The 15,941-nt window shown below is 38.4% G+C and overlaps 1 protein-coding gene across 2 annotated transcripts in view; it reads right to left on the bottom strand.

Moving 5' to 3' along the window:
• Positions 1–15,941, bottom strand: part of LOC105918946 (activin receptor type-2A) — a 61,345-nt gene that overhangs the window by 20,305 nt on the left and 25,099 nt on the right. For both annotated transcript variants that reach the window (XM_036127936.1, XM_036127937.1), the window contains exons 2-4: positions 12,989–13,196; positions 8,508–8,644; positions 4,143–4,297 (exon numbers count right to left, since the gene is read on the bottom strand). In XM_036127936.1, coding sequence (XP_035983829.1) covers positions 4,143–4,297; positions 8,508–8,644; positions 12,989–13,196 — 500 coding nt within the window. The remainder of the gene's footprint in view (positions 1–4,142; positions 4,298–8,507; positions 8,645–12,988; positions 13,197–15,941) is intronic.

The raw sequence follows: 15,941 nt of genomic DNA, 5'->3' as shown, positions 1-15,941 counted from the left end.
AAAAGAACCAAACAGCGGAATAATCCATCCAGAGTTTGGTTGAAAATTAGCCAGAAAAAAGTAAAATATGGCAACATAATGAACTAATTGGGCCAGAAAATGAATAAAGACGCATAACAAGCCAAAAAAAAGTCAGATCTCAGCGTTTGACTGCAGTTGCTTAGTATCTATGAAGGAAATAAGATTATAATTCCTTCAACACGGCTCAGTTAATACCAGGAGGGCTCTTCCATCTGCAGCGGATGCTTTAAATCCAACACATGTGGTCAATTTGTTGCCGTCACATTAAAAATACATGACAGAAAGCAGCGCATTACGCCGCGGCGACTCAACTATCGAGCAGGCCGAGTCATGACCAGGCAAAAAAAAAAAATAAAATAAAATAAACAAAGCTCCAATAAACAGATGTCGGCTTTTCTCGCTGCAAGACGATGCGCCAGAAGTCAGGAAAACGAGCGGTTTTGGGTTTCATCTGCAGAACAGAAGCAGAAAGTCTGACAGGAAGATCAATGCTCTCTGGGAAAAAAATAAAATGAATAAAAGTTTTTTAACGAAGCAGCTTGAATTGCCAATGAGCTGGTTTTAAACCTATTCCTGCGTTTGTGACCTCCTTTTCCTTCCCTCCTGCTCTCCTACGCCTCCTCCTTTATGCAATAATCCACTTCAACTCGATTACAGACGCCCAGCATGACTTCATTTGCTCCGCGCTGGCTGATAGATTTCATTTTATTCGCCCGTCGCTGTCAGCGTCTCTTCCATACCGCCGTTCGATACGTTACCCCCCCCCCCCTCCTCCCTCCTCCCTCCCCAAACCACTGGTTTAGCCGTTTCCAGGTAAAAATGCTCCGTAAGCTACTTAGACTTGTCGTTTTTTTTCCGATGCACATCAGCTTTGTTTCCAGGTTGCATTGTGTAACTGTCTTTTTATCTCCCTCCCGCTAAGCTTCGCCGCTCTGCAAATACAATAAGTGAGTGGAGAGAGCTGCACGTCTCCCCCCCCCCACGCTCCCACCCACTCACCCACCCACCACCTCCATCCTCGGAGGCAGAGCTGCGAGCTTCTCTCTGTGTTTAGTTTTGTTTGCCTATATAAAGCCTCATCAATAATGCAGAGGCCCCTGACTCCTCTCCCATACGCTGGAAAGCTCTGCTCCCCCCCCCCCCCCCCCCCCCTCCTCCTCCTCCTCTCCGCTGCGGCTACACTTCGCACAAGATAAATTAATCAGGAATTTTTGGAGGATGTTTTCAGGGTTTTCGGGCTGGATGGGAGATTTTAACGCGAGGAGGAGGAGGAGGGGGAATGAGAGGTGATGGCGCTTTGATTTGAACCCGACCGGCACGTCGAGGTTTCTGAGCGCTTGTTTTTTTTTTTTTTTTTTGGTGTTTGCGCCGGTTTCAAAGTCGGGCGAGGGGGAAAGCGGTGGCGGCGCTGAAAGAGATTTTTTAAATGAATAAATAAAGACAGAACCTTCTGAAAAAGCAAATAGCAGAGAGTTTACACAAGGTTCCCCACGCGGGACGTTTCAAGGCTTTTTCACAGGTTTTCAGAGATTTCTCCCCCCCCGTGAGAGTTAAAAAGAAAAAAAAGCACTTTCAGCAGCAGTAATCTGAGGTAGCTGCTATCTGTTGATCGCCCGCTCCTCTTTTAAAATCGCTCAACAGCAGCCAGTTTGGACCGAACCTGGTCCTCCTGACAGATCGCCTCCCAAAACGAGTCCGCCTCCATGGAGCTGGAGACGTTTTCCGCCGTGGCTCTGTGCTTCTGCTTTAATGTGAGTCGCTCGGCTTCTTCTAGCGCAGCTTTGAACACGTAGGAGGCGCTAGAGAGCTGCAGGTCAGGCCAGAGGGCTCACATTTGAACCGACGCGGTACCGCTTATCCACTTTTGGTACATATGTGCGTTTATGTGGTAATAAATGTTAGTTTAATTTTTTTTTTCCAATTGTACATATTTATTTCTCCATATAAAAAGAAAAGCGCCCACTGCTCCAGTCCCTCAGCGTCATAGTGATGTGTTGGAATCTCGGTCCCCATTTAGGGCTTAACAATTTTAGAAAATAATCTAATTGCAATTATTTTATCTTTAATATTGCAATTTAATGCGATTATTTTTTTTTCAGTTTCTTTAATCATGTCTTTTTAAACATATATAAACAACAAATCAATCTGTTTCATTGCTGTGCAGACTAGGTGCTAAAAGAGCCACTGTGCAGAAATGACTGCGTTCTGACTACAATATATTACGACCAAAATTGCTATTTAATTTTGACTTTTCTCCGCATTAACCACAAGCAACAAAAATGGCCTCCAGATAAAGATGTTTGTAAGCAAGGACTATTTAAAACAAGAACTTTTAATGTTTTTATTAATCAGAATATTATTCAAGAGAACAGCTTTTAATTGATTTGGACATCAATCACCCAACCAGCAAGTCTATATATTAAACTTATTGACCAGAGCTTAATGCTGTGGTGAGATTCCTGAAAGTTTCTGGTAAAACAGTATGATTATATAAGCCCTAACAAGTAATAAAATTAGATTATCTCACTGCTGCAACTGTCTTCCCTCCCATGTGGAGGCAAACCCACTTTAAACATTTTACCAAAACCTGAAGGACGCGTCTGATTCCCTACACTGCAAAAAGGGAACTAAAAAGTAAGTAAAATTTTCCTGAAATTAGTGTATTTGTCCTTGATTTGAGCAGGTAAATAAGACTATTTGCCAATGGAATAAGATTCTTGCACTTAAAATAGGAACAATTGATCTCCACCATCTTATTTCAAGTGCAGGATGTCTAATTATCTTATTTCAGGCATCAAAATACTAATTCCTATGGAAAATAATCTTATTTACCTGCCCAAATCAAGGAAAAATAGACTAATTTTAAGAAAATTTTACTAACTTTTAGTTCCCTTTTTGCAGTGTAATTGTTACATAGCCAAAAATTTCAGACCTCTGCGATTTGGAAATTGTGTTTTTTCTAAATTGCGATTATATTGCAAATGTGATTAATTGTGCAGCCCTATTGCCCATCCCCACCGGAGTGACAACAAAACTACGACTAAAGCACACGGGATGTTTCTCAGCCCCAAACAAGGAGCTCAGAGGTCAAGAATGAGAATGAGAACAAACGACGTGGTGGGGCTAACTCACGAATCCCGAGGTTTAGGACCTGGATGTACGAACAGACGGATGGCCGTGTAGACAGGAGGACAGCAAATAAGACAGTTTTCTATTTCTGGACCTGATAGATCCCAGAACTCCAGCCTTTTCCAGACTGAAGGAATCTGGTGAAACAGGGACTAACTAGTGATGTTTCTAACTTACCCGGTTACACAAAGCCAAAGTACGACCGGGTCAAGGTTCTGTACTCAAAATAAAAAACAGATCGTTTATAGAAAGTCTGCACTGCAAAAACTGAACTAAAAATAAGTAAAATTTTCTGAAAATGAGTGTATCTGTCCTTGATTTGAGCAGGTAAATAAGACTATTAACCAATGGAATAAGATTTTTGCACTTAAAGTAGAAACAATTCATCTCCATCGTCTTATTTCAAGTGCAGGATGTTTAATTATCTTAATTTAGGGGTCCAGATACTTATTCCATTGGCAGATGATCTTTTTTACCTGCTCAATTCAAGGACAAAAACCCTATGTTTAAGAACATTTTGCTTATTTTTAGATCCATTTTTGCAGTGTGACTTTGTATCTTGCACTGCAAAAACAGAACTCAAAATAAGTAAAATGTTCTTAAAATATGTGTGTTTGTCCTTGATTTGAGCAGGTAAATAAGATGATCTGCCAATGGAATAAGATTTTTGACCTTAAAATAGGAACAACTCATCTCCATCATCTTATTTCAAGTGCAGGATGTCTAATTATCTTATATTAGGGGACAAAATACTCATTCCATTGGCAAATAATCTTCTTTACCTGCTCAAATCAAGGACAAATACACTAACTTTAAGAACTTTTTACTTATTTTTAGATCCGTTTTTGCAGTGTGAACATTTTCTTTTCCTACGCTCCGTCTCCATCTTTCCCCTGAAACCCTTTGCGTGTCGCTGCTCTAACCAGAGAGAAGCGTTTACCTGTGAACCTTCAGGAAAAGAAGGCCGGCGGCGTCCGCGGCCGGAGACTTACGTGTGTGGGGACGAGCGCGGCGGGGTAGGCCAGCTTGTGGTGCCTCCACATCCAGAAGGAGAAGAGGACGACGCCGGCCAGGCCCACGATGGGAACCAGGGAGTACAGCAGGGTGCTGAAGAGCGTCGGCTTCGGGGAGAACGGGTTGGAGGTGGCTGTGGGGGGAACAAACAGGGAAGGTTTGGAAAAGAGGAACGAAATGCATCCGATGGGCCACATTGCAAAAAGGGAAACAAAAGTCAGTAAAATGTTCTTGAAATTAGTATTTTTTTTCTTGATTTGAGCATGTAAATACGACTATTTGCCAATGGAATAAGATTTTTACACTACAAATAGAACAATTCATCTCCATCATCTTATTTCAAGTGCAGGATGTCTAATTATCTTATTTTTAAGGGTAAAAACACTCACTCCATTGGCAAATAGTTTCATTTAGCTGCACAAATCAAGGAGAAATAAACTAATTCCAAGAAATTTTTACTTACTTTTAGTTCTTTTTTTGCAGTGCAGCAGCTCACTGCAAAAAGAAAAGAAAAAAAAACGGCTCTAAAAATAAGTAAAATGTTCTTAAAAAAAAGTGTGTTTTTGTCCTAGATTAGAGCAGGTAAATAAGATGATCTGAGATTTTTCTATTTAACTCATCTTCATAGTCTTATTTCAAGTGCAGGATGTCTAATTATCTTATTTTAAGGGTAAAAACACTCCCTCCATTGGCAAATAGTTTAATTTAGCTGCTAAAATCAAGGAGAAATAAACTAATTCCCAGAAATTTTTACTTACTTTTAGTTCTTTTTTTGCAGTGCAGCAGCTCACTGCAAAAAACGGCTCTAAAAATAAGTAAAATGTTCTTAAAAAAAGTGTGTTTTTGTCCTAGATTAGAGCAGGTAAATAAGATGATCTGAGATTTTTGTATTTAACTCATCTTCATCGTCTTATTTCAAGTGCAGGATATCTAATTATCTTATTTTTAAAGGGTAAAAACACTCACTCCATTGGCAAATAGTTTCATTTAGCTGCTAAAATCAAGGAGAAATAAACTAATTCCAAGAAATTTTTACTTACTTTTAGTTCTTTTTTTGCAGCGCAGCAGCTCACTGCAAAAAAACGGCTCTAAAAAAAAAAGTAAAATGTTCTTAAAAAGTGTGTTTTTGTCCTAGATTAGGTGTAAATATGATCTGAGATCTTTGCATTTAATTAATCTCCATCTTATTTCAAGTGCAGGATGTCTAATTATCTTATTTTTAAAGGGTAAAAACACTCCCTCCATTGGCAAATAGTTTCATTTAGCTGCTAAAATCAAGGAAAAATAAACTAATTCCAAGAAATTTTTACTTACTTTTAGTTCTTTTTTTGCAGTGCAGCAGCTCACTGCAAAAAAAGAACTAAAAATAAGTAAAATGTTCTTAAAAAGTGTGTTTTTGTCCTAGATTAGAGCAGGTAAATAAGATGATCTGAGATTTTTGCATTTAACTCATCTTCATCGTCTTATTTCAAGTGCAGGATATCTAATTATCTTATTTTTAAGGGTAAAAACACTCACTCCATTGGCAAATAGTTTAATTTAGCTGCTAAAATCAAGGAGAAATAAACTAATTCCAAGAAATTTTTACTTACTTTTAGTTCTTTTTTTGCAGTGCAGCAGCTCACTGCAAAAAAAACGGCTCTAAAAATAAGTAAAATGTTCTTAAAAAAGTGTGTTTTTGTCCTAGATTAGAGGTAAATATGATCTGAGATTTTTGCATTTAACTCATCTCCATCTTATTTCAAGTGCAGGATGTCTAATTATCTTATTTTAGGGCTCAACATACTCACTCCATTGGCAGATAATCTTATTTACCTGCTCAAATCTGGGACCAAAACACTAATTTTAACAACATTTTACTTATTTTTAGATTCGTTTTTGATCTGCAGGCTGACCTACACACACACACTCGCATGGGGCGGGATTAGCAAATCCATCTCGTGACATAACGTAATCCTGCAGCCAGAAATACCAGAGCCCTCTGCACACCGTGCGACCGCAGCGCCGTCCTCGCCATAACAAGCCGCCGCTGTGCGATCCGGCGGGCTGTGGGGGGGGGGGGGGGGGGGGCTTCACCAGCTGCTCTGTGGGCCTCTGGGGGCCGTTTGCGAGTTTTCAACACAACAAGCTGTCTGCAGGTGTCTCTCCGTCAGATCCAGAGGAACACGAGCAGACAGACGAGCCTGTTAGCCGTAAAATGACGAGTGCAAGGACATCGGATGGTGGAGCCCCCTTCCTTTTAAAAAAAAATATTAGTGTCTGCACATCTAAAAGCGTGCAGTGAATTTAACACTCTCCCTCGCCTTTATCTCACGTCTTTCATGATATCGAGGACCTTGGGCTGCTTTTTTTTTTTTTTTCCTTTTAGCACAGCGGTGGCTGCAAAAAAAAAAAGCTGCAAACATATGTTTAACAGAAAAAAAAATCTAATATTCTAGATATTTAGCTGCTCACACCTCCGTTCATGCTGTGATAGGACGTTTGGTTGAAGTTTAACCTTAAGCGTCATAATTCTGGCTGCACATCTGGCCAGAGGCAGAGGTCCAGCTATCGGTGAAACGGACCTGTCCCTCAGCATGACGCCGCTGAGGGACAGCATATAAAATGACTAAAAACGGTTCAATAAATGATACGTTCTTTTAATTAAGAGTGATTTTCATTTGCATGTGCTTTACTGGAGGCATCCATGTTGGTCAAAGAACAGTACTGTCTAATGTTTGTCTGTGCACTGCAAAAATAGACCTAAAAATACGATTTTTTTTCTTGAAATTAATGTATTTTTCCTTGATTTGAGCAGGTAAATAGGACTATTTGCCAAAGGAATAAGGTTTTTGCACTTAAAATAGGAACAATTCATCTCCATCGTCTTATTTCAAGTACAATATATCTAATTATCTTATTTTAGGGGTAAAAATACTCCTTCAATTGGCAAATAATCTTATTTACCTGCTCAAATCAAGGGCAAAAACATTAATTTCAAGAAAAAATTTACTTATTTTTAGTTCTCTTTTTGCAGTGTGTAACTGTTTGTTTGTTTATACAATATGTTCAATAAAGTTCTATAAAAAAAAAAAAGTCCCAATGCTCTATCTGGTTTTATTATCCAAGATGGCGACGACCAGTGCCGTATGTGAAGCAGAGAGTAATGGATTTATTTACGACAGCGATGGGCGCTCCATCATTTGATAGCGATTTGGAATATATGTTAAACGTTATTTTTTTTTACTGATTAACGCTACATTCATTAAATCACAGCGAACGTATCAGTTTTAGGTATAGATAATGATCCATTATAGTCCCCCACACTACACTGAGAAGGAGGCAGAACCTTTATTTAACTGCTCCAAGACCCCCAAACTCTCCTTAAAGGCCGGTTAACATTTGGTCCACACTGCAAAAAGGGAACTAAAAGTAAGGAAAATTTTCTTAAAATATGTATATTTTTCCTTCATTTGAGCAACTAAATAAGACTATTTGCAAATGGAATGAGAATTTCTACCCCTTAAATAAGATAATTAGACATGTTGCACTTAATATAAGTTGATGGATATGAATTATTCCTTTTTTAAGTGCATAAATCTTATTCCATTGGCAAATCATCTTATTTACCTGCTCAAATCAACAAATACACAAATTTTAAAGAACATTTTACTTATTTCTAGTTCCGTTTCTGCAGTGAATAAAGTTTCGCTCACTTATAAACCTGACGTGTACTACGGTGGTGGCAGAATCATGCTGTGGGCGGAGGGACTACCGCTGACGTTTAGTTTGACAGCTCGGTTTTAATTGAGCGATTAAAGCGAGATAGCCTTAAGCATCTGGAGCATCTGGAGCCTCGGCCCTATTTAAAGTGTGCGGACGACACTTAAGAGCTGGGTCTGTGCCAGAAACCTCCACTAATTGTGCCAATATCCAGAAGCCTCGTTCTTAATTGGAGGTTAAAAAAAGAAAAAAAAACAGGTTCAGATAAATTATTTTGACACAACCTGGTTCCAGCTCCTGGTTTGACTAGTTTGAAGCAGACACACTGCAAAAACAGAATTAAAATAAGTAAAATAGTCTTAAAATTTGTGTTTTTTTTCTTGATTTGAGCAGGTAAATAAGATGACCTGCCAATAGAATAAGATTTTTGCACTTAAAATAGGAACAATTTATCTCCATCATCTTATTTCAAGTGCAGTATATCTAATTATCTTATTTTAGGGGTCAAAATACTCATTCCATTGGCAGATAATCTTATTTACCTGCTCAAATCTAGGACAAAAACACAAATTTTAAGAACATTTTACTTATTTTTAGATCCGTTTTTGCAGTGCAGACAGCGGAAAGCGAGCTGTACGTACTGTAGGCCGTGGAGTGGCTGGTGTCGTTGGCCGTCTGCGTGTCGGGGACGTACGCGAACCTCTTGTTGCACATGTTGCCTTCGCAGCAGCAGAAGAAGACCTCGGGAAGGCTCACCTTCCTCTCCACGCACTCGTTGCTGCAGAGGGAGGACATTGAGGTGGGAATTAGAAACGCACACAGCTATCCGTCTCTTCCCCCCCCCACCCCTCCTCCTCCTCCCTGCACGCTCTGGCACTCTTATTATTCAAAGTGCATCGAACATAAAAGATGTGACGCCGTGCAGAATGCACGATACACACTCTTCTCTCTTTTCATTCCCTCACAGAGGACAATGAGACACAACATTTATTAAATAACTCCTGCGTGAGCCAACACACACACACACACACACACACAGCTCCACTCTCTCAGAGTCATCAGATAAAAGCCAAAGGAAGTGGCAGCCGCCCTCGACTTGCTCTGCGCTCTCCAGGGAGGCCAGCCGGCGCCGTCTGAACCGAGGTACCCGAAACGGAGCGGGCTCCGGATCCGACTGCAGCGCTATCATTTGGGAATCAAAGGGGAAAACACGAACCAACCCCTGATACCAGCTTCAGGGCAATGCCACACTGCAAAAACTGAACTAAAATAAGTAAAATGATGTTAAAATTAGTGTATTTTTCCTTAATTTGACCAGGTACATAAAATGATCTGCCAATAGAATAAGATTTTTGCACTTAAAATAGGAACAATTCATCTCCACACTGCAAAAACGGATCTAAAAATAAGTAAAATGTTCTTATAATTAGTGTTTTTGTCCTAGATTTGAGCAGGTAAATAAGATTACCTGCCAATGGAATGAGTATGTTGACCCCTAAAATAAGATAATTAGACATCCTGCACTTGAAATAAGATGATGGAGATGAATTGTTCTTATTTTAAGTGCAAAAATCTTATTGTATTGGCAGATCATCTTATTTACCTGCTCAAATCAAGGAAAAATACACAAATTTTAAGAACATTTTACTTATTTTTAGTTCCATTTTTGCAGTGCATGATCTTATTTCAAGTGATTATCTTATTTTAGGGGTACAAATACTCATTACATTGGCAAATAATCTTATTTACCTGCTCAAATCTAGGACAAAAACACTAATTTTAAGCACATTTTACATATTTTTAGATCCGTTTTTGCAGTGCAAGGCTTTTCATCCAGTCAAATCAGTTTCAAATGCACAACTTTTCGTTTATCTTTAGGTTATTAACACGGAGGGGAGGGCTTTGTGTGCGAGTCATTGCGACGGAGAGCTATCTGAGGGACGGAGGAATGTGCTCAAGGTGATTTCAAATGGGTTTAGAGTTGAAAGTGAGTCACGATATACGCTGGCGATGGAGAGTGAAAGAGCTGTCTGTAGGTAATAAATGTAAACCCTGCTCACAAAGACTGCTGGCTCTGAGCAGGACGAACACGGAGGTGGCGTTTCACGGCGTCTGAACCCAAGTTCACAGCCTGCAGGCCTACAGAACCAGAGAAAATGCTCCTTTTTTTATATGCAGTTACTCAGATATTAACCAAAACATCTGATCAATGAGATGTACAGAAACTCATGCTATAGATAAAAGTCTATGAAGCCGAGCATAAGAGGAACAACCGTTTGCCATAAATATTTAGCCCAGAAAAAATTATAAACACTTATTCTACGTATATCAACACTGCATAGGAGCTCTACTCTTGGTTTCCTAAATGTCTTTTTAATCCATTTCCATTTAGTTTTACTTGCTCTTTCCAGACGATGACCGTAACCTGAAGAAAAATTAGGGAATTGGCAAACTGGGGGACCAAAGAAGCAAGAAAAAACAAAACAAAGGGCATTTCCAGCAGATGGACAGAACCTGGTTTTAGCAAAACAGTCAATCCTGCAAAGACCTTACAGTTAATCGTCTATTGTCTACCAAGTTTCCTGCTAATTGCTCTTCAGCAGGGAGAAAAAAACTTTATCTTTGGTGTTTGTTATAAATGCAACGAAAGAAAAGGAACAAAGCTCGAAACTAAGCTAAGGTAGGCTAAACTAAGCTAGTATATTGACACTAATGCACGACTAATGTTTAAAATAAAATTTGCTAACTAATCTAATGCAGACTAATTCATTAATCCCATAAAAGCCAGGATACCCAAAACTAGATTAAACTAAGTTTAGATGGGCTAAACTAAGTTTATGTACAGTAAAACAAAGCTATGGTAGAATACACTACGATAAGCTAAACTAAACTAGGCTAAACAAAGCTAAGATGGAGTAAACCAAGCTAACAAATTTAGCTTTAGCTATAGTAAACTATATTATGAGGGATTAAGCGGGTCAGAAAATGGATGGATGGATATAGTAAACTAAGCTAACTTATACCAATGTAGGCTAAACTAAGTGGATGTACAGTAAAACAAAGCTAAAGTAGAATACGCTACGATAAGCTAAACTAAATTAGGCTAAACAAAGCTAAGATGGAGTAAACCAAGCTAAAAAATTTAGCTATGTAAACTAAGCTAATGTGAACAAAATGAGCCAAAAAACTAAGATCAAATAAGCTAAGCTAAAAAGGATAAACTAAACTAAGATCACCAAATTACCCCCACACTCTGCAAAACTAAGCTAACTTAACCAATGTAGAGGAAACTAAACTAACAGTGACAAAGCTAAATTAGGGTAAACTAGGCTAAAGTAAGTTAAGGTAGTGTAAATAATACTTAAGTTATATTGATTTAAACTTAACTAAGCTGAGATAACGAAAAAAAAACACAGGCTATGCTAGGCTAAGCTACATTAGGCTAAGCTACGCAAGGCAAAGATGAGCTAAGATGAATAGGGATAAAATATGGTAAGCTAATTAGCTAAAGAAAAACTTAATTATAATAGTTTTTCTTTTTTGGCACTAGTGGCCTTTATTTGACAGTAGGCTGACAGGAAATGATGTAAGACATGTGTCAAAAAGTCCATGTCAAGGAGTAAGGCCTCAACATATAATAAAATAAAATAAGCCAAGATAAACTAAGCTAAGATAAAGACCATGCTAACGCTAACACCATGCTAACATAAACTAAAATAAGCTAAGATAAACTAAGCTAAGATAAAGAAAATTAAACTGAGCTAAGGTAAGGCAAGCTTAACAACTAAAACTTGCTGGCGTAAGGTAAGAAATACTGAACTAACATAAAACAAGTTAAATTAAATTAAACTACACTAAGCTAAAGCAGGGTACGGTAAACAGAACAGGCTAACGTTGTCAATATTTTCTTTTAAAAATTCTCCTTTCATTTGTTTTTCAAACTATGTTAAAGGGAAACAGAGGTTAACAGAGAAGCTAAAAGCATATTTTCTGTTTGTCAAACTGTTACCTTAGGAATGTTAATACATTTGATTAAACAAATGAAAAATAATGGCGTCTCCTTAAGCGACTACTGGTTCCAAAAAAACCTTGACGTCCAAATTAAAGTTAATTAAGTTTTCTATTATGTGCAGAAACAACCCATGCCTGGAGTTTAAGAGCATTTTTATGCCTTGAGGACTTTTAAACAACAAAGCAGCTAAAGTCCACAAAAAAATGTATGAACACCATTAGAAAGCCTGAAGAATTATGCGTTAAAATCAATGTTTTTAAGTCATACTTCCAGGTTCTTAAATTATATGGGGTTCAATTAACGCTTCTGTTCCCCTTCATGATTTTAAATCCTTCCTTTTCACATTTAAATCATTCATTGTAGTCTATATAAAGTGGAACAGCAATTTTTCGGTCTGAATTCCTGGTCTTTTGCCCCGATTCTGAGGTGCGTCTAAGCTGCATTATTCAACTTGGGATACAAAATCGCAGTGAGAAATAAAAATGGAGGATTCACAAATGTTTCGACACTGCAAAAATAGACCTAAAAATAAGAATTTTTTCTTGAAATTAAAATATTTTTCCTTGATTTGAGCAGGTAAATAGGACTATTTGCCAATGGAATAAGATTTTCGCACTTAAAATAGGAACAATTCATCTCCATCTTATTTCAAGTGCAGTATATCTAATTATCTTATTTTAGGGGTAAAAATACTCATTCCATTGGTAAATAGTCTTATTTAGCTCCTCAAATCAAGGACAAATGCATTCATTTCAAGAAAATTTTACTTATTTTTAGTTCTCTTTTTGCAGTGTATGACCTTGTTTACCAGCTCCGCAGAAAATACTGTGATGCAATTGTTGAAAAACATAATAGAGAATAGACAAAACTGAATAGATTAAAAAGCATGAACCCAAAAATAAACTTAAAGACATCTACGCAGCACCTGGAGAGACTACATAATTTTTTTTTTTGTACTCCTGGAGACCTCAAGTGCACAACAAAATGCATTTAAGGTCTAAAATATAGGTGGATTTTGCATGCCTTTAAGAAAAATTTCATAATTTTGGGCCACGTTTCTGCAGATTGGGTCCAGCATTAATCAGTTTCGGTCAGAGGCCCAGTCTTCACCTGTCGTAGCAGTTCATGTCGTCCAGCCAGCAGCCCTGCTTGACGATCTCAATGGTGCCCGACACGTTCTTCCACGTGGCGAAGCAGTGCCGCCGCTTGCCCGCTTCGCCGTAGCAGTACTCCGTGCCGCTGCGGTTGGTTCGGTCCTTCTCCCAGTTGGAGTTGTAGAAGACGCATTTCTCCGTCTCCGAGCGTCCCAGAATGGCACCTGCAGACGACAGAGAGGGACTCGTTTTCAGAGAGAAACGCAGGACCGCCGAGGCGGGGGGGAAATAAAATCCAAGACAATTTGGTTTCGTATGAATTACAGTCCCAAAATATACGATGAAGGAAGGCAATAATAAAAGTCGCGTCTGCCTTCTTTCTCTGTTTACTCGGGTAATCAGAGAGAGCAATGAAAAAGATGAATGTGAAAATGCAGCAAGGTGCGACTGAGGATTATACAAGGGGGCACATTGGCTAAATAAAACAAAAAATATATATAAAATAATGGTAGTTCTGGAGTATTTATACCAATTTCCACAATGGGTCAGGTCCAGGAGCGGCTCTAGACAGGGGCAAACGGGGGCCAGTGCCCCTATAAAAAAACGGTCCTGTACTAAAGACAACATTAAATATAGAGCTGTGCAGACAAATAGGTACAAAGATTAATATCCATGTTTTTAAAAACTATTTAATATCGATATTCTGGCTTTCAATATTGATGTACCTCCCAACCCCTAGGGGGCGTTATTACAGCCATTACTGTTGACAGCGAGGAAGTGAGACGAATTTGCTGAACGGCTGACAGGATTTTAGAAGCTCCTTCGTCCCTAAAATCAGACTTTTGGACACATTTTTGGTTTCTATGATACGTTAAATGCATTGAACCAAATGCACTTTACTTTCCTGTTAATATATCAGTGTTTAATGAATTGAACATAAATATAATATTTGGCTGTTTTATTTATTTTTTTAATGACTTTGAGCATTAATTTGAAAGTGATAAATATCGATATTGGAGTCAAATCAAGCTGAGCTATGCATGTAGAATCGTATTGAATCGGCTCATCCTGGATGATACCCAGCCCTAATTAAATACTCTACTTACGATTATATGCACTGGTGAAGAAAAACGTAACTGATTGGTCACTTGGACCAATTTAATTTTTTACCTTTACAGTTTTACTGTTTAAAAATGAAGGTGTTTCACGTTTAGCTCCAACCGTATTGAGCTGGGATCACAGTTTTCATAGATCAGGGGTCTGAAACCTGCAGCTCCAGAGCCACAAGTGGCTCACTTAATATTATTAAACAATTAAATATTAAATATTTAGTTACTTCTTTATTTTGTTCTATAACCAAATAAAGGCCCAGGGTATCAGAGTAAATGGGCCTGATCACAACCTCGCTCGCACTTGAGGGGAAAACGCTTCGTTCTGGCCTTCTGAGGTGGGTTTGTGTGTAAAACCGGCAAAACGCTTCAAATCAGAGAGGCTGCAGTTGCAGTGGATGAAAACAACAAATAAGAAAAAGGGTTTGATTGTTGTTCATACCTGCTTAATTAGCTGTACTCCCACGGATTTTTATGCCTTAAAGGATGCGGAACAAACAGGAGAATAATTGCGCGATTTCATGAGACGGCTGTGAAATCGCGCCACAGAGGACGAGCCAGCAGCTCAGAGAAATCAGGACGTGATGCATATTTCAATAAGGCAGCTTTAAGCAGAGCCGGCTACACTGCAAAAACACAACTAAAAATAAGTGTAATTTTCTTGAAAATCATAATTTTCCTGGATCAGAGCAGGTAGATAAGACTATTTGCACTGCAAAAACATGTCTGAAAATAAGTAAAGTTTTCTTGAACTTAGTGTATTTGTCCTTGATTTGAGCAGCAAGTTTAAATGATCTGCCAATGAAATAAGATTTTTACCCTTAAAATAGGAGCAACTCATCTCCATCATCTTAATTCAAGTGTGTTTTATCTAATTATCTTATTTTAGGTGTAAAAATACTAATTTCATTGGCATATCTACTTATTTACCTGCTCAAATTAAGGACAAATACACTAATTTCAAGAAATTTTTACTTATTTTTAATTCGGTTTTTGCAGTGTGCCAATAGAATGAGATTTTTTGCACTTAAAATAGGAACAATTCATCTCGATCGTCTTATTTCAAGTGCAAGATGTCTAATTATGTTATTTTAGAGATGAGTTGTTCCTATTATAAGTGCAAAAATCTCATTCTATTGGCAAATAGTCTTATCTACCTGCTCAAATCAAGGAAAAATACACTAATTTCAAGAAATCTTTACTTATTTTTATTTAGTGTAATGCCTTCCTGCACTGCAAAAATTGAACTAAAAACAAGTAAAATCTTCTTAAAATGAGTGTATCTGTTAGTTAAATAAGATTATCTGCCAATGGAATAAGATTTTTGCACTTAAAATAGGAACAACTCATCTCCATCTTATTTCAAGTGCAGGGTGTCTAATTATCTTATTTTAGGGGTCAAAATACTCATTCCATTGGCAGATAATCTTATTTACCTGCTCAAATCTAGGACAAAAACACAAATTTTAAAGAACATTTTACTCTTTTTTAGGTCTGTTTTTGCAGTGTGAAAGCCCTGCAGCCTCCCCTCCGCCCGCCAGCTGCAGAGAACAGAGAGCGGCGAGGTCACTTGACGGCGCTCGTCTCTCGTCGCGTCGTTTTCCCGGCAACAGGTGCAGAGCGGCGAACAGTTTGCATGTGTGGAAAAATGCAGAAATAATTGCTTCGCTCCACGCCGGCGCAGGACGACGTGGGAAACAATCAGCCGGAGCTGCTCGGGTGTCGCCACTTTGGACCCATTATAATAATTGCTGAAGTTGAAGATGAAAACTGCTTAATGTTGTGGAAAGTGGCCAAAAAAAAAGAAAACAACAAAAACAACCATCTGTCGTCTCCACAACGGCCCCCGGAGCGAGTCGC

The sequence above is a fragment of the Fundulus heteroclitus genome, chromosome 24 (genome assembly GCF_011125445.2).
Source record: "Fundulus heteroclitus isolate FHET01 chromosome 24, MU-UCD_Fhet_4.1, whole genome shotgun sequence".
Classification (NCBI taxonomy): domain Eukaryota; kingdom Metazoa; phylum Chordata; class Actinopteri; order Cyprinodontiformes; family Fundulidae; genus Fundulus; species Fundulus heteroclitus.
Note: the sequence above shows the minus strand (reverse complement) of the source record. Positions and strands in the feature narration are given on the sequence as shown.